Source organism: Aspergillus melleus (assembly GCF_016097325.1).
Source record: "Aspergillus melleus strain CBS 546.65 chromosome Unknown contig1, whole genome shotgun sequence".
NCBI lineage: Eukaryota > Fungi > Ascomycota > Eurotiomycetes > Eurotiales > Aspergillaceae > Aspergillus > Aspergillus melleus.
Genome location: NW_025763370.1, coordinates 2607796 through 2624802, shown reverse-complemented (window position 1 = coordinate 2624802; position 17007 = coordinate 2607796). Strand labels below are relative to the sequence as shown.

The 17007-nt window shown below is 50.2% G+C and overlaps 6 protein-coding genes across 6 annotated transcripts; 4 read left to right on the top strand and 2 right to left on the bottom strand.

Annotated features, from left to right (window-relative positions):
• Window positions 1–677: 677 nt before the first annotated feature.
• On the top strand, window positions 678–2494 carry LDX57_000921 (uncharacterized protein; the record flags this gene model as incomplete). Its single annotated transcript, XM_046082567.1, has 3 exons — window positions 678–911; window positions 981–1825; window positions 1888–2494. The coding sequence occupies 3 exons, from the start codon at window positions 678–680 to the stop codon at window positions 2492–2494; spliced, it is 1686 nt and encodes a 561-aa protein (XP_045938524.1).
• A 3520-nt stretch (window positions 2495–6014) lies between these two features.
• Window positions 6015–7666, bottom strand: LDX57_000920 (aldehyde dehydrogenase; the record flags this gene model as incomplete). Its single annotated transcript, XM_046082566.1, has 4 exons — window positions 6015–6156; window positions 6232–6674; window positions 6753–7146; window positions 7203–7666. The coding sequence occupies 4 exons, from the start codon at window positions 7664–7666 to the stop codon at window positions 6015–6017; spliced, it is 1443 nt and encodes a 480-aa protein (XP_045938523.1).
• A 995-nt stretch (window positions 7667–8661) lies between these two features.
• LDX57_000919 (NAD(P)-dependent alcohol dehydrogenase) lies at window positions 8662–10019 on the top strand (the record flags this gene model as incomplete). Its single annotated transcript, XM_046082565.1, has 4 exons — window positions 8662–8801; window positions 8877–8932; window positions 9020–9798; window positions 9873–10019. 4 exons carry the CDS (start codon window positions 8662–8664, stop codon window positions 10017–10019), a joined length of 1122 nt encoding a protein of 373 aa, XP_045938522.1.
• Window positions 10020–10230: 211 nt separating this feature from the next.
• Window positions 10231–11310, bottom strand: zrfB (low-affinity Zn(2+) transporter ZRT2; the record flags this gene model as incomplete). Its single annotated transcript, XM_046082564.1, has 1 exon — window positions 10231–11310. One exon carries the CDS (start codon window positions 11308–11310, stop codon window positions 10231–10233), a length of 1080 nt encoding a protein of 359 aa, XP_045938521.1.
• A 557-nt stretch (window positions 11311–11867) lies between these two features.
• LDX57_000917 (uncharacterized protein) lies at window positions 11868–12245 on the top strand (the record flags this gene model as incomplete). The annotated part of the gene is made up of 1 exon (XM_046082563.1): window positions 11868–12245. The coding sequence occupies one exon, from the start codon at window positions 11868–11870 to the stop codon at window positions 12243–12245; it is 378 nt and encodes a 125-aa protein (XP_045938520.1).
• An 881-nt stretch (window positions 12246–13126) lies between these two features.
• On the top strand, window positions 13127–14016 carry LDX57_000916 (uncharacterized protein; the record flags this gene model as incomplete). Its single annotated transcript, XM_046082562.1, has 2 exons — window positions 13127–13355; window positions 13487–14016. The coding sequence occupies 2 exons, from the start codon at window positions 13127–13129 to the stop codon at window positions 14014–14016; spliced, it is 759 nt and encodes a 252-aa protein (XP_045938519.1).
• Between the last annotated feature and the right edge of the window lie 2991 nt (window positions 14017–17007).

Sequence of the window (17007 nt, the reverse complement as noted above, 5' to 3'; positions counted from 1 at the left end):
CGAGAACCTAACCCGTGCAGAGCATGTAGTGACACAGAGATTCATCCCTCGAGTCAATGTGAGATAATGGATGGAGTTTGTTGGAGTGATCAAGCCTATGACTGGTGTTAAAATAAGCAAACAAAACAAAACGTAAGGGCCGTAAAAATAGAAACCAACCAACGAATCAATCGCAGTAGCCCTCTCATATATAGCAGCCCGACTGCCTTTGTATCTTTGGGAAAAGAAAAATAATTATACCATTTCCTGCCTGGTGAAACTAGCTTCCGCATGAAGCCGCATGTACCATACAACTTTCTACGGGCTGAGCTGGCAGACTTGGCCACATCTACAGCCGAATTGGGGAAAAGAAGAAGATTCTTGTGACGTATTCCAAGGCTGAGCTGATCTGACAGTCTGACACAAACAAACATAAAGATGCGTAGGAGGCGCTAATTGATGTACAGTGATAGGATTAGCTCAGATATGCCTTTGTTCTTTTTCTATCTTTAGTATTATTTTAGTGTTACAATAGTATGGCTGTACATACTATTGGGGATTTTAGTTGGGCATGCACTGTACATATGAACATGCCCCGATAAGAGGCCTGGCCAACACATTCAATTGAAAAAAATCCCCAGATTCCAAGCCATGCCCCATCTCATTTCATTTCATAAACTTGAGCATTCAATGTCACGATGGCTCCACCGACGTTTCTGAACCGAGTGGCCCCGTGGGCCTGCCATCCATCAACAACATCATCGTCAACCGCCAGCAAAGATGAAGAAGGCGTGCTTCTATCGGTGATCAAAAACGAGACCTCGATTCCTCCTCTGCAGCTTCCCATCTACTGCATCCTTGCCTACATCATCTACAAACTCCTCCTTTACCCTCGATTCCTGAGCCCGTTGCGCTCTCTCCCTCAGCCAAAGGTACATACATACACCCAGCTATCTATATCCTCAAACTTTAGGGTTCTATCCTCTAACAACCCCCAAAAGGGCGGCTACCCCATCCTCGGCCACGCCTTTTCTCGCTTCGAACAACCCCTCGGCAAAACCTACCTGCACTTCATGAACACAGTCCCAAACTCCGGCCTCATTCTCTTCCGCGACCTCTTCCACACCGACCACCTCCTTCTCACGTCTCCTGAAGCCCTGGCCGAGGTTCTCGTTCGCAAACCCTACCATTTCGATAACCCGCCTGAGATTCGGCTCTTCACGAGTCGGATACTCGGGGGCGGGTTGCTTACGTCCGCTGGGGGGACGCATAGGATTCAGAGACGACATGTGATGCCGAGTTTCACGCTCAGGAATACGAGACGTCTTGCGTGGTTGTTTTGGAAGAGGAGTGGGGAATTGGTTGATGGGGTGAAGAGGGAGATGGAGATTGATCTCCTCCCGGGTGCTGGGGGGCCGTCTGGGGATGAAAAAGGGACGGTGGTAGATATGAACGTCTGGGCGACGAAGATCACGCTGGATGTGTTTGGGGATGCAGCGCTGGGTCTGGAGTTAGGGCTTTTGAGGGGGTGTGACCATCCGATTGTGAGGGCATATGAGGGCGCGTTTCGGTCGACACCCGGGAAGGATCTCCTCTTCTTTGCGGCGATGGCGAGGGTGGTGGATTGGATTCCGTGGGCTGTGGATAGGGAGTTTGATGATTCCACGGCGTACCTGAGGCAGTTCTGCAGGGAGGCTATTCAGAGGAGCAGGCAGAGGCAGGAGCTGAAGAAGGAGAGGGGTCAAGAACAGGACAATCAGCCGGATCTGTTGTCGAAGATGTTGGCGTCGGGCAAGTTCACCGATGAGGAATTGGTCGATCAGTTCTTGACGTTTTTGGCGGCCGGGTGAATCTAATTCCTCTTGCATACTGGATATTTGAATAGATGCTGATGCTGATACTTTCTAGACACGAAACAGTCGCCGGTACATTCGGTTGGGCCATCAACCTCCTCGCCAGCCATTCCTCAATCCAGGATCGTCTGCGCGAGGAACTCCGCCTCCACGCCTCGAGACCCGGCGATCAGATGGCCGAATCTCTGGAATCGCTGCCTCTTCTGTACGGAGTCTGTAACGAAGCTATCCGTCTATACCCGTCCGTTCCTATCACGCCCCGGGTTGCGAGCCGCGAGACCTCTATTCTGAACTATACCGTGCCAAAAGACACGCGAATCATGATTGCCCCATGCGCCATCAACCGGGCACCGCACCTCTGGGGTCCGACGGCGGACGAGTCCGTGCCAGATCGCTGGGTCGATGCGGCCACTGGGCTGATGAACAAGACGGGCGGCGCTGAGAGCGTGTATGCAAATCTGACGTTCCTGCATGGAGCTCATGGATGCATCGGGGCGGATTATGCGAGAGCGGAGTTGAGAGCCATGGTGGCGGCTTTTGTGCTAGCCTTTGAGATGGAGATTAGGGCTGAGGATCGGGGGAAGGTGACGGTGAGAGGGAGGTTAGCTGCGAGGCCAGGGGACGAGGATGGGAGGCTGTTGATAAGGTTGAAGGCTGTTTAGTTGTCGAGGATTAGAAGAGGAATGGAGCGAAGGAAGATATGATATAGATATGCCATTGGCCTGAGTAGATTTTGTGATGATATCTTAGAAGACATTCATATACCAAATATAAAATAAGTTACTAACTTCGATCTGATAATATCGTCATTTACAAGCTTATACGCTTGAATACTAGACAGCAATTAAATCATTTTTATTTTCTTGTTTTATTATAGTGTAATAGTTAGAAAATTTGTTTTGTCGATAAATCAGATTATTATAGAAATTAAAAAGATATATATTAAATAATTTTCGCAATAAACTTTTCTATTTCAATTTCATATTTGCAGTTTTCTACAAGCGCGAATGATAGAAAATTGAATGATTTTGTAGATTAAGAAGTAAAAAAAAGAAAAATAACGATTAATCAGTTTTAATTCAATCAGTAGATAATGCGCTCTCTATTAGAGCTTGTTCTTATCAAAATGCATATATCTTTTAGTTAGCAAGACATATTCGCTACATTTTGCAAACTTTAGATCCATTGCAAAAATGTATTCATCAGCATCTGCTATAAGATTTAGTCGTTAGATGACTTTACTAAACAAAGCTATGAGCTGATCGTCTGTAAATTCTCTTTTTTTAATATTTTGTTAATCACAAAACTTTAGATCATTGTGAAGTGCAATGTTGGATGTCAGGTTGTCAGGTCTGGGGTGCGAATTAAAATATGTTTTTTTTTTCTTTTTTTTTTTTTTGCGTTGAGTTAGATCCTTTCTCAAGGAATTGGTCCTTCTGTCAGCTATAAGAGGGCCTGAACCGGGAGACTGGATCCCGCTCGGGGGGGATCTCTCGGAGCGAGAGCCATTGATCTCGAAACATAGCCTGGTTTTTGAGACAAAGGCGATTCCTTCGAACGGGGCTGTAGTTACAGTCGGCAGGGACTTTTTCGTGCACTGTCAGGTCTGAGAAACCAAGTGCGTTATGCTTAACTGCTGCGGTAACAAGTTTTCTTACCCACCAGGTAGTAAGGTCTTCCACTGCGAAGTTGTAGAGGATTAGTATATCTACAGCCCAGCTTAGACCAACCCTCACGCACGTATCATTGCACGTGGAAGCCACATCAATTCAGGAGATTGAGGCTATATGATCTATCATGGAAAATAGATCAAGAACCGCAGTGCTCGTTTTGTCAAGGACTTTTCTTTTGCCACTGCCGAAGGATTGAGTTTTGTCCGTTCATACAGGCATAGAAGACGTGCTCTTGCCGTGGTCCAACAAACAACAGCATAAGTATAGGCATTTTCACGGTGCTGATAGCCCCTGGTTCTCATTCGGACACTTGCCCTTTGGAATGCGAATTCAACGCTGGCCATTTTAAGACACCTGCGCTAGAAGAGAAGTGAGAACACGATATGGCGGGCTCTATCCGCAAAATATCAGACCAGGATGATACCAAGCGCCATTGCCGCCATATCAGTGAGAATCGGGACTTGAGATGCCGAGTTTATTGGGCTGATCTAAGATTCGCAGCCATAACATAAGGGGCCTTGCCAGTTGGGGCTCCTGGGACAAATCATTGGCGTTATAGTATTCTCTTTGTCCAATTCTTTTCGAGGGTAAGCAGGGGAATCGACGTTAGCTGCAGTCTTCCAGAGCTGTACAGGTATGGTCGAGGCCGTCTCCCCGCGTCAGGAGTTTTATAGCAGACGAATGGATTGCGATGGCATTATCATCAATTAACTCCATCTGACGGTGCTATGTGTTTCCAAAAGTGAACTTTCGTTCCTGTCTGATTTTGTTACCAGAGCGATATGGCCCAATTGGTGCAAATGCCAGTCCTTGTGGCCCACGTAACGTGGACATAATCTGTTCTATGTACGTCTCCTTGTCCACTGTTTCTTTTTTCAGGAGGAGGCTGATGTTTGCTGGAGGAACGATTGTGTTTTCGTGTATAAGCCGGATTTGCAAGCTCTTTCAATCTGTCAGGACTGTTTCGAGTCCTGGATTGTATACCGAGGGCCCCATGGAATTCTGTTAACAGTGTCACAGGTGCTCTCGCAAAGGCACTCTTCAACAAGGCCTTCTTCATGCTGAAGCTGGATCTTCATCAGATGGTGATCGATTGGATCATCGTGGATAGACTGTTTGTTCCCAGGTAGCTTTATTGTGCACTTTCCATTCTACAATACAAAAGCGTAGTAGATTTCAGTATCACGGTTTCTGGCATCTTCCATTCGTTCTGGAAGACTCTCATGAGTTCTTAGAGACTTTTGAAGTAAAGCGTATCTGGTTCAACTTGCGCTTTGTTTGCACGTGGAGTTTCATGATTGTTTTTTGGGAAATTCGTCTAGGGAGAGTTAGCATGTATCCCGTCAACCAAGGTAGTTATTGAGATTGATACTACGGGTATACACACCCTTTCAAGCTGAAAGTCCAATGACTAACTGGCCCTTGGGCTCGTGATAACAGGATATAAGGCCAATATGTTTCAATTCAACCGCAAATGAAGTACCCCTAGGACACAGGTACTTGTAACGAGCAGCTAATTCCTAATCAGTAACAACTCTGGAACGAAATACAATAGAGGACAGGGTAGTTGCAGTAGCAGATGTACTGGACTTGCTACCAGGAAACAGAAATTAGAGAACAGAAAAAGAAACATACATGTGTCCATCGTAGTTCATGTCTGCTCAATTTTAAATGATTAAAGTCCGTAGCATCGACAGGAACAGTGGCTGGGGCCGGGACAGGTGACCCAATTATCAACGAGAAGACGATGCCAGAAGCTGCAACGAAGCCCATAAGAAATTTAGGCATTTCTGAGTCGAGTCATTCCTGTTTCTTTCTATGGTGATACTGTCGCTGTTGTGGTTGCTTGCTGCCTTCTTCCAAGCTGCGTCTTGTTCACACATCTAGAGCCATCAATTAGTCTTGGATAGGTATAAAAAATCGGCATGCCGACAAGGTATGTATGTATGTATGTCATACATGTAAGCATGGAAGGAAAGAAGGGAAAGCGTACATAAAAAAAACAGCCATCCGGGCCATTCGAGGGCTTTCTCTCGCCGTAGCCTCTAGTATGGGTCTATTAGGCTGTGGCGATATCGATATCCATGTGGGATGTTGTACATAACTGAGGCTTTGGTGTAGCTTTCATGGGCAAGCTATTGTCCCTCTGATTTGAAGAGGATGAAGAAGATAGAGATAGAAGAGACAGAAGAGGGGGTGATTCAAGTCTTAGCAGCGAGATACTCCCTCCTCCAGTGATAGTATAGCAATCAGTGAAGTCGTTTGCTCGGGCTAGTTAATAGGATAGGAATGTAGTGATATAATCCCATCCTCTGGGTATATTCACCACTGACCTGTGATCTACTTCCTATTTCATATTCATCGCCACCTTCACCCAGATATCCAATATATCACCTACGAGGTTATTTGCCAGTGTTGGTGGTGGAATGCCCGTGGGCAAATCAATCGTAATGATATTATATACTCATAGACCTGAAATATATGCTAGAAAAAGACAAAAATACAACATCTAATCCATCCACGTCACCGACTTCGTCCACAAAAACTCATCCAACATGTCGGATCCGAATCTTCCGAATCCGCTGTTCTTGACGCCGCCGTGAGGCAGAACCGACTCGTTATGCACCGTCATCGAGTTGATGTGCACAGCCCTGTACATCCATTAGCATTACCCCTGGACCAGAACCCTTGGCAGAAAGCAAGGAAGAGAATGAAGGAAAACTCACCCAGAATCAATCCCCTTAGCCACTCTCAACGCCCGGCCCAAGTTCTCCGTATACACCGCCGCACTAAGCCCATACTCGGTATCATTCGCCAACGCCACGGCCTCCTCGTCGCTGTCCACGACAAACAACGACACCGTGGGCCCGAACGACTCCTCCGCGTAGATGTCCATGTCGCGAGTGACGCCCTCGACGACGATCGGCGCCAGACGCGTATCCGAGGCCGTCGGGGCGTCCGGGTCACCGGCAATCACCTTGCCACCTTTGGCGACGGCGTCGCGCACCAGGTTCCGGTTCTTGGTCACCGCCGCGGCGTTGATCACGACGACTTCGCCGCTGCCGCCACCGGCGATGTGCTTGATCGTGGCGTTCAGGACGGGGCGGAATTGGTCGACGATGGAGCGGTGCACGATGATGCGTTCTGTGCACATGCAGACTTGGCCGGACTTGTAGTGTGTTAGCTCGGGCCCGATGCAAGTAACCCATGCACATAGGCAAGGGAAAAGATGACTCGGGAAACGTACATGAATAAACGACCCCAAGACGGCTCCCAACGCCGCCTTCTCCAGATTCGCATCATCCAACACGATGGTCGGCGCCTTGCCGCCCAACTCCAGAATCACAGGCTTGATGTGCTGCGCCGCAATAACACCGATCTTGCGTCCCACGGCCGTGCTGCCCGTGAAGCTGAGCTTCTTCAGCGCCGGGTGCGCGATTAGCGTCGTCGTTACCTCAACGGCGTCCTGCGGCCGCGAGTAAATGACGTTCAGACACCCGTCAGGCAGACCCGCCTGGCGGAATGCGTCACCGATAGCCCAGAAACACTTGGGCGACAGCTCGGAGCCTTTCAGGACGGTGGTGTTACCGGCCGCCAGGGCCAGGGCAACGGAGCGGGTACCAAGAATGTAGGGTGCGTTCCTGGGCATGCATTAGCTGCTACGCCTTATACGGGAGGGGACTGGACTAGGACTTACCACGGCGCAATTCCCAATATCACACCGTACGGCTGCTTGTAGATGATGGCGCTCTCGCCCTCGCCCGCAATTGTGGGCACGGTGCCCACAATGCCCGAGATCTTACCGGCCGCGTCCCGCAGCAGATTCACACCCAGCTGGAAGATGAACTCATTGTACATCTGCTCGGCGGCGGTCTCTTCGACCATGTACCGCAGGAACTCCTCCTTGCGCTCGACGAAGACGTCCGCAGTGCGCAGCAGGATGTCACGGCGAGCGTCGGGCTTCGTGCGCGACCACGCCGGGAAGGCAGCCTGCGCGGCCTCAACGGCCTCGGTGGCTTCTTTAGCGGAGGCAGAGCTGCATTTATGCTCGACCTGGCCGGTGCCGGGGTTGGTGACGTCGAATTGGATGTCTGTGGAGATGTTCTTGTTGTTGATGATGAGTGGGACGGAAGCACCCGGAGGAACCTGGGTGAAGGACATCTTGTCTAGTAGGTATGGGTATGAGGGTGAGGAATTGAGAGTGAAGCAGCAGAGCGACAGAGAGAGAAAAGGTTAAAAAGTTCAATTGACAACAGGAAATTGAAGAAAAATAGGAAAATGTCCGAAGAAAGAAGAAAAAAATACGAAAACAACCCCGCGACCGAAACCCCTTTTTTATGAAAATCCAAGCCCATTTCCAATCCGAGTTAATAATGCAAAGGTTTTTAGTTCCCAGTAGTTTCTGGTTCGGCCGCGACGCAGAGTGAGATTGTATCCACCGCAGGCCCAGAGATCGTCGATTTCCAGCGATAGAGAAATCCCGAGCTGAGGGATCCCCACCAACTACCGAATGGCCATTCCGGTGAGAGAAAAGGCCAATTCATTTTTGGGTCTGCCGTCAGTCGAGAACCAGACTTCCGCATGTAGGAAAGTATGAAGATCCCTTGGCAGCAATGAGCAGACGTCAGTGGAGCGGGAATGCGGAGAAGCGGAGTTGCTGCAACCTTCTGACTGCCGATTTTCTCTTCCGATGCCTCTTTATGCCCCGTCATCTGTCTGTTGATAGGACAATAGAGTCGGGGGAGGATCTGGACTCCTTCCCCGCGGGGTTTGAAAACGCGGATCTGGTCCCCATTCCTCACCTTTCCTCCGAAGTAGTTCCGGTCTCTCGAGGATCAATTGCACTCTGTCGGAAGTAGTCTGCTCATCCCAGAGCTGATCGGGTCGATTGAACTTAAAATGATATCCCTGCGTGGCAAGCTGCCGATGGTGATACCGTGCTTTCGGCTCGGATGGAGGACACGGTACTTTAGATATCCTGGGCCGTGATGTCGTCTTGGTGCTATATATGTCGTCTCTATCCAGCCTATCAGGTAGGACTTGATCCTGGTCTCAGATCGGTCAGCTTATATTGCGCTGCATTTCAGATACATACTATACCACACCCCGTACAGTCCCCAACCCTACCTCCCCGACTCAGATAAAGGCATCACATCATGTCCACAATCACCACACAGGCACTGGTATGCCACGGACTCAACAAGCCCTTAGTCCTCGAGGACGTGATGCTGGACGAGATGCGGCCTGACGAGGCGATCGTGGAGATCGAGGCCAGCGGCGTCTGCCATACCGATCTGTAGCCTTGCCCTCTCCTATCTTTTTCTGCTTTTCAAGCTCAGTTTGCCAGTCAGGACTAACACTTCATAACCAGATCTTGCATGGACGGGACCATCCCCGCCGGCTTCCCTAATGTATTCGGCCATGAAGGTCAGTACTTACCTCCCTCCGTCTCCCACCAACCCAAGACCAGATACCAACAACTGTAATCAAATACTAACACCCCAAACCCAAAAGGCGCCGGAACCGTCCTCCAAACCGGCTCCTCCCTCAAACACATCCAACCAGGAGACAAAGTCCTCCTCTCGTTCAACCACTGCGGAAACTGCACGTACTGCAAATCCTCCCACCCCGCCTACTGCGCCACCTGGGCACCGCTCAACTTCTCCGGAAAGCGCCTCGACGGGACCGCCACGCTCTACGACCCGAACAGCGCCGCGCCCATGCACGGGACGTTCTTCGGCCAGAGCTCGTTCATGCGTCGCGCGCTCGTCTCCGGGTCTAGTATCGTTAAGGTTCCGCGGGATACGGAGCTCCCGTTGTTCGCGGCGCTGGGGTGTGGGTTCCAGACTGGGGCTGGGTGCGTGTTGAACACGCTTCGTGTGACGAGGGGGAGCTCGCTTGTTGTGTTTGGGGTTGGGGCTGTGGGTATGGCGGGTGTGATGGCTGGTGTGATGGCCGGTGCGTCGACGATTATCGCGGTGGATTTGAATGAGGGGAGACTGGCGACGGCGAGGGAGTTGGGAGCGACGCATGTAATCGACGGGAAGAGCGAGGATGTCGAGGGACAGATTAAGAAGATCTGTGAGCCCGGGAACGGGGCACAATTTGCGATGGACGGGACGGGAGTTCCGAGGGTGATTGAGACGATGGTGAAGTGTCTGGGTACGAAGGGGAGGGCTGCGACGGTGGGGGCGCCGAAGCCGGGGTCGACGGTCGCGATTGATGTCTTTCAGCATTTGATCATGGGGAGGGAGTATGTGGGAAGTACGGAGGGGGATGTGGATGCGAAGACGGTGAGTTTCTTTTCCTTCTCGGTCTCTTGGCCCTAGGGGGCTGATTGTTGGTCATGAAAACTAACTGACGATAGTTTATCCCGTTCTTGATCGAGGAGCATGCAAAGGGTCGCTTTCCCATCGAGAAGTTGATCAGTTATTATGACATCAAGGATTATCAGACAGCGTTTCAGGATATGAAAGCGACAAAGGTCATTAAGCCGGTGCTGCTATGGAAGTGAGCTTCCCATTATACGCTTATGAAGAGACAAGAGACAAATTGTAATAAACATGTCCATTAATTGAAAGCCATTATTTACCTAATCTATCCCAAACACAGAGATAGATTTCCCTGAACTGAAAGCCATATTTACCTGATCTATCCCAAAATCCGGAGATAAAATCCCACCGACATAAGTAATATATACATCGAAATCGTTCAATCTCCCCTTTCTAAGCCCACTTTCCAAGCAAGGCCATCAGCAAAGCACCCAGGCAAAGCAGACCGAACGCCCCTAGAACGTGCCCGATGGGGGCCTTCTTCATCGACCGGCTGAACATGAATTCGTGCGCCATGAGTTCCACAAGCGCCGTGTAAATGAGGATACCCGCGGAGATCGAGTCGAACACGCCGTTGACAATCAGCGTCGTCCGTCCCTCCGGGGGATAGGCGTTGCGCACTCCCAGTCCAATGGCGATGGCAATAGGGGTGGACAACCCGTAGCCAATGCTCAAGAAGTAGGGTGTCAGACGTTTCGAGCGAGGCCAGGGTACTTCGGCCAACCGGGATCCCAGACCCAGGCCCTCAAAGGTCTGATGGAAAACCAGAACGATGTACAGCGTCACAAACTCCTCGCCGGACACTGCCAAAGTCAGTCCGATGAAGACGGAGTGGAAGATGATGCCGAATTCCAGGATGAAGATGGACGTCAGCTGCGCCATGTACTCCTCCAGCGCGGCGGCTTTCGCGCCCGCTTCCAGGTCCTTGTGCTCGCGCGAGTGGCCGAGGTGGTCTTCTCCGGGCATATGGGTTTTGGAGTCGGCAACCTCCGCGCTGTGCTGAACGGAGTCCTCGTCGTGGCCGTGGCCGTGACTGTCGAATTCATCGTGGGAGTGATTTTGGCCAAATCGAGCAAAGCGCATAACCATCAATTCGACAAAGAACAACACCACAATGGTCATGAGAACGATACCCTCGACCCAATCGTATTCCGTGATCGGACCGGTCAGACACTCGTTGGTGAGCGACTCATGTGCGGGGGCTAGGAGATGGACGAAAGCTGTGGCGACGATGACACCGGAACCGAAGTACTTGGCGATGAAGAAAGCCCATCCGAAGATCTTGGAATGACGATAATTGCCGGCAAAAACGGGAAAGACGGCGCCGAACATGGAACCGACCATGATAACGAAGATCGAGGAGATACGCAGACCCATGCGGCCATCATACTCGTTGCCAGTTTCACAGGCAGGAGCAGGGCCCGAATCCTCGTCTCGGGCGAGGAGCGTATGGAGAAGTGACATGTCCGCCATTGGATTCGATTGGTCCTGGCAGAGGGATGTACACGCACAAGACTCGAATCAAACTGTTTACAGCACGGACCAGGTGTTGACGTGTATGACAGATGTCGTCGAATTCAGGAGCCTCGTCGGAATATGCCAGATAATCCAATAGAATCGAGTCGAGATGTGGGACGAGGAATGCACAATCGCCGAAAGAAAAACGTGGGCAGAGAGGACAAGCCGACGAAAGGCGAGAAAGGCGCAAGAATGCAATTACCCGAATGCTTAATGCTTCTTGGTATTCTTGGTATTTCTTGGTCGTCTTGGTTTTCTCTTGTCGCGTGCTTTTATATCGCTTCCTGTTGTGCGACCAGGCCACACAGGCAAGATTTTGACCGTCCTCAAGGTCCCTGACGGTCCACTTTAGACGTCTGCTTAGTGTCGCTCGAGACCAGCCAAGCGAGGCACCAACAGGGATTTGAGATGACAGCTGAGGACCTTGGGGTGTAGTGCGAGTCGGATATCTCCGTCGATTTACGTGCAAATTGTCTGTGGGTGTTGGTGTGGGTGGGTGACTCGGACACGGAATGAAGCCGATATGGAGAGGCAAGACACCGGACAGAGCACGACGGTCGACAGACTACCCACGAGACAAAAGGCGAGGACCCCAGGAGAGAATGGGCGAGGAATGGGAGCTGAGGGGAGGAAAGAGAGGACGGAGGGGCGACATGGTGACGGAAATGTCTCCCACTTTGGTTTGGGTTGCAGCGGCGGAGGACCTTGGAGGAAAGCGGGTGCCATCCTCGACGTCAAAGAAGACTTTTCGTCGCGTTTTTGAGGACCTTGGGGGTGCGAGCTTGGGGCTGACCCTCTTTTGGGAGACTCTTCATTGGCCACCGTCCTTAGTCACGGAGGGGCCGGTCACGTGGACCTTTCGTCCGATATCAACACACCTGAGGGAGTAGATAGCAATGTGATATGATACATCAATTGCTCTAAAGTTGCTTCAGCAGCGGAATTGAAAGGGATCTATACAGAGTTAGAATTCAACTTCCAGGCACCCGCACTGAAAAGCTAAATCCAAGACGCCTCATGATTCATTGACCCAAGCTGAGGTCCACCGGGTTGGGAAAGCGGTGACGGGGTTGGAGGGGTGCTGCGCTTATGTAATGATGAGCCTGAGATCTGGCCATCGGTGAACAACTAACATTTAAAGTGTTACCAGTTGATGTGTGTAATTCTTGCTATCTCGTTCGTTGGGGCATCTCGATCAGATGGTCCATGCAGACAATTGACCCGATTGAGGAACTAGCTCCGGAGTACCTTGTATGCTACAAGCAACTAACAGGCAATGGTCTAGACGGTCATTAGGGGATCTATGTCTGGATCCAAAGGGGCCATGAGCAAGTTTCTGATATTAACGACCCGAATAGGCATATCTCAATCAACTCCATGGTTGACCGAAGTATACATTAGGGGCTAGACAGGAACCCTGATGGTTTGCTTGACTAACGAGTCAAAATATATATCCACAGGAGTGACCGGAAGGAGTTTCTCTTATCAACTGTGCTATCAGCAATATCATGAGATCTTCTACCATGTAATTTAAGCCAACGGGAATATTCCACGGCCCATGAGCTATGCCACTTCTCAGAATTCGTAGGTCCGAGTACTCGTGTGAACGCAGGATATTGTACTGAGGCAGAAAAGGCTTGGCAGACGTCGACCTAGTCAAGGCCCGTGATATGTCATCATCACCCATCTTCACCCAACTCACGCCTCAATCCTTCCCTCCCTCTCTGCGATTCAATTAGGTCCCAAACTAGCCCAGCTCCTTCTCACAAAAATGGCGCCCATCCGGCGCTACCTCCGCATCAGCAAATACACCATCCTCGAATGCCGCATCTACCTCGACAACCCGTCCGACACGCGCTGGCTCCTCGACTCCCGCGACCCCGTGCTCCCTCGCATCTTCGCCGCCATCCGACCGCTAGTCCTCCCGAAACTGCGCGAAGAGAACGAGAGGCTACTTTCGCGCAAGAAAGGCCATCCCGTCAAGGATGTGATCGCTGAAGGTGCGTATTGTGCTGTACATCTACACACTCATGCAGAGTTCATAATCCCCGACCGTGGCACATGACCTGACTCCTTACATGGATACGGATTATATTACCGGAGAATGTTGGCTGATTACGTGCATTTGCAGATGAGTTCGAGGTTGCGTTGTTTCTTCGGGAGTCGCGGACGCGTCATTCGCTTCTGACGCGACACAAGGAATTCGAGGATCATGGGTCTGGGGTAGACGAGAAGAAGAAAGGCAACAATAAGCTCGGGGAGGCAGGCTCGCAGGCAGACAAGGGCATCCTGGTCGAGAGCGAGAGCGACGAGGAGTCAGATCTGCGGAACATTCCCCAGGCGGGCGCGGATGAAGACGAAGAAGGTGGTGGTGAGATGCCAGGGAAGCGGAGACGAAGTGGTTCGTCTGGTGACGAGCTGCGTGCGTCGAAACGACCGAAAGATCAGGAATGGGCAGACGAGGGTGACGGCGATGACAAGAAGATGCGATTTCGGACCAACTACGAGGGGTTCAACATCTATGGCTGGACGCTGTGTCTGCTGGTCACGCGGAAGGGTGGCAGGTCAAGGCCTGGAACGACGCCTTCGGAACCTTCGCGGCAGGCTCTCATGGAAGAATGGATGTCCACGCAGGCACAGGGTGATGCGGACGAGGAATGAGCCGAGAATTCAGAAAAAAGAAAAAGGGAGAAAAAGAAAAGGGGTGAACCTCGGTGTCACCCGTTCAGTTCAACACAAGCATCCAATGACCCCTGTAGGGTTCGTGTTAATCCTGGTCAGGTGGCGCCGGCAATCATCGATCAGCCCAGGACTGTCTCAAGCGGCAAGACAGGAAAGGCCGAAAGGTCCGCCATCAGAGTCAGACAGACCACGACAGCTGAAAACGATGGAACGGCATCCCAGAGATTCCGATCTGCAGACCGAGCGTTGCATGATGGCGTGGACGCAGACCATGTAGATGAACATGGGGTAAAAGGCAACCTGCGAGCTGAAATCCGTGCACCCATAAGCCTCGAACGGTCACGAACCACACGACGCTTGCAGTCTGCATCTGCAGTCTGCAATCTGCAACCAAGACAACCCATTTTTGGGACTACGAACGGTCGCACGACATTCAGCCATAATCTACGCCTTGTTTCACAGGCGCAGTGCAGGTAATAAAGTGCGGACCTATTTCTGTGCAATACGGACACTTGCATATGAAGAGGAGCGATTCGCAAGACAACGAACGCGCCCTTGCTTCTTTTAGGTTTTCTAATCCGAGTCGCGGTTTGAGAAAATCATCCGAAACAGCGCCGGAATTTAGGTGTTTCTCGACAAGAACGCTCGCTTCTCGTCCGTCCTCAATATGAAACACAGAGTTTTCCTAGTTAGTTCGGTTGTTTGAGTATTATGCTCATACCTGCCTCGCTGTGTAACATGTTTCCGTGAATCATGTTAAGTCAAATCGAGGTCCTGACTTTGATTAATGAAAGAACCTGAACAGCCCAGTCCGATTTAGTAGGCTATGTACGGAGTACAGGACAGGAGTTCACAGCATGCACGCCGTGCTCAATCGAGGTAGTCACTTGATTCCCTGTCTGACTGTCTGTGCCTTGTACACCTATCTACCACGCCACATGTACATACATGTAGGTATGTCAGGGTTCTCCGTACATGCAAAATCATACGAGAGTGTCACTCCCTAAATACCAAGTAAGACGGCAGATAGAAAAGGGTGGTCCGGAACATGTATACACCTACACTGTAGGTCCATAGTTTATGCAAGTAGGAAAATCAGAAAACAGGACACGGTCCAACCTAAGCCGGCATACGGAGTAGAGCAAAGCAAATTAGAAAAGAAAGAAAACCCAAGAAGATCAGCATTGCGCCTCTCGGCTCGCTGCATGAATCCCAAATTAGTCGCGGGACAAATATGCATGTCATAGTTGTAGTCGCCTATTTATTATTTAGTATTTACCCCGTATCTGGATTATAGTGCACATGCGATAAACATCGTACGATATATATTTCTACCCTACTAATATACGGAAGGCGACCAAATGATAATAACTAGCACAACATAAGCACACCCTAGTCAAGCAAGGCCGGACGGTTGTACAAGGTAAGTATATATCACGAGGTATATATGTACTGTACACCTGCAAGTATGGGCAGATGTATGTCCGTCCGTAAAAAGAGAGTCAATTCAGCTGACTTGAAACCTCAGGACTCACACGACAGACAGAGCATAGCCCAGCAGCATCTGCAATGTAACGCAATATAAATGCACAGCAAATGCAGACCGAGTCGACAGAACCGACCCAAAAAAACACAGCCTCAATCGCCACAACGGAAATAACAGCGTACAAAGATAAGTTAATATGGAACTATGGATACTACTACCTTGAAATTGACCCCAATAATAATCAAATCAAACGTGATTCAGATAGCCGCTACGGAGTAGTACTAGTAACACCTTACCGAAGTAAAAGCACGGGAGTGCCATATTAAAAATTAAACGGCGCAATCCACATCACTAATAAAGAGCGGTTGTTAACATGAGACATGGAATGGAAGGTTCTATCGCGCTTTTTCTTTCCGTGTCACGGACTTTTACCCCTTACATTTTTCCCTACTAGAAGTATGGATAGCTGGATTCTACCTAGTCGAGTCTACAGTACACACGGAGAACACAGTACGGGATTTTTGTGCTACATGCTTGAACTTAGTCTACTACCTAGGGGTAAATCATCCCGTGATGTTGGCTATTAGCGTCAACCGTTGAACTTGACCCTGCCCGTACTCCCAAATTAAAATTAAACATTAATATCAACCAGAATCAAAATCAAAACGAAATAGATTACGGATTTTCCGACCCATCAATCTATCCCGTGCTCCCGTGAAAGCCTAAATCGATCGGCCGGAGCATTTTTCTTGTTGACCTTGCCATCTCTCCCGCATGATAATTTACTAGCAATTAATTCCGTAGATCCTGAAGCGATCAATAACCAAACAAGCGAAGGTCAGAAAATCAATTTGATTAAGACTGGTTAAGGATCTGCCCCCCAAGGCTTACGCGATATTCTACGATTCCTTACGGTGGGCGGTGCGGGCGGAGGAGGAACTAGGAAGTCAGGAGAACAGACGCATTCGCACTCCATACGTACTCCGTAGTAAGTCCGTGAGAAGGTACCTGCCTACCTGGTGGCTGGTGCCAATTAGTCCGACTACCGAAGGCCGCATCATCTCCTAGGAGAGTTAGAGGCTCAGAATCAGAAAAGCACGGGGCCACCGCCCCCAAACCCAACCCCGAATTATTGGGACGGTCATCCTGAACCTTATGTGAGCATGTAAGCATTAACTAGAGGCTAAGCCGCACGGATTGGGGATACGGCTATGAGTGCGGTTGAAACCGATATATCTCCGCTCAGGCGCTTGCGTGTAGAGGTCCAGAGGGAGAGTTCTGTCGCACAAAGCCCGAGAACGACCCGAATCCGACTACCGAAGACCGACGGAATTGGGCTCACGGGCTGAAAATGGAAACCCCAAACGGACGATTCCGTTCTTCCATTTGATGAAAGAGGAAAGAGGAAAGAATGGGAACTGTGGAGTTGGATTCGGGGTCTGAATGAGCTTCCTTCAGCCTGCTGTCCTGCTCTGCTTAGCGGT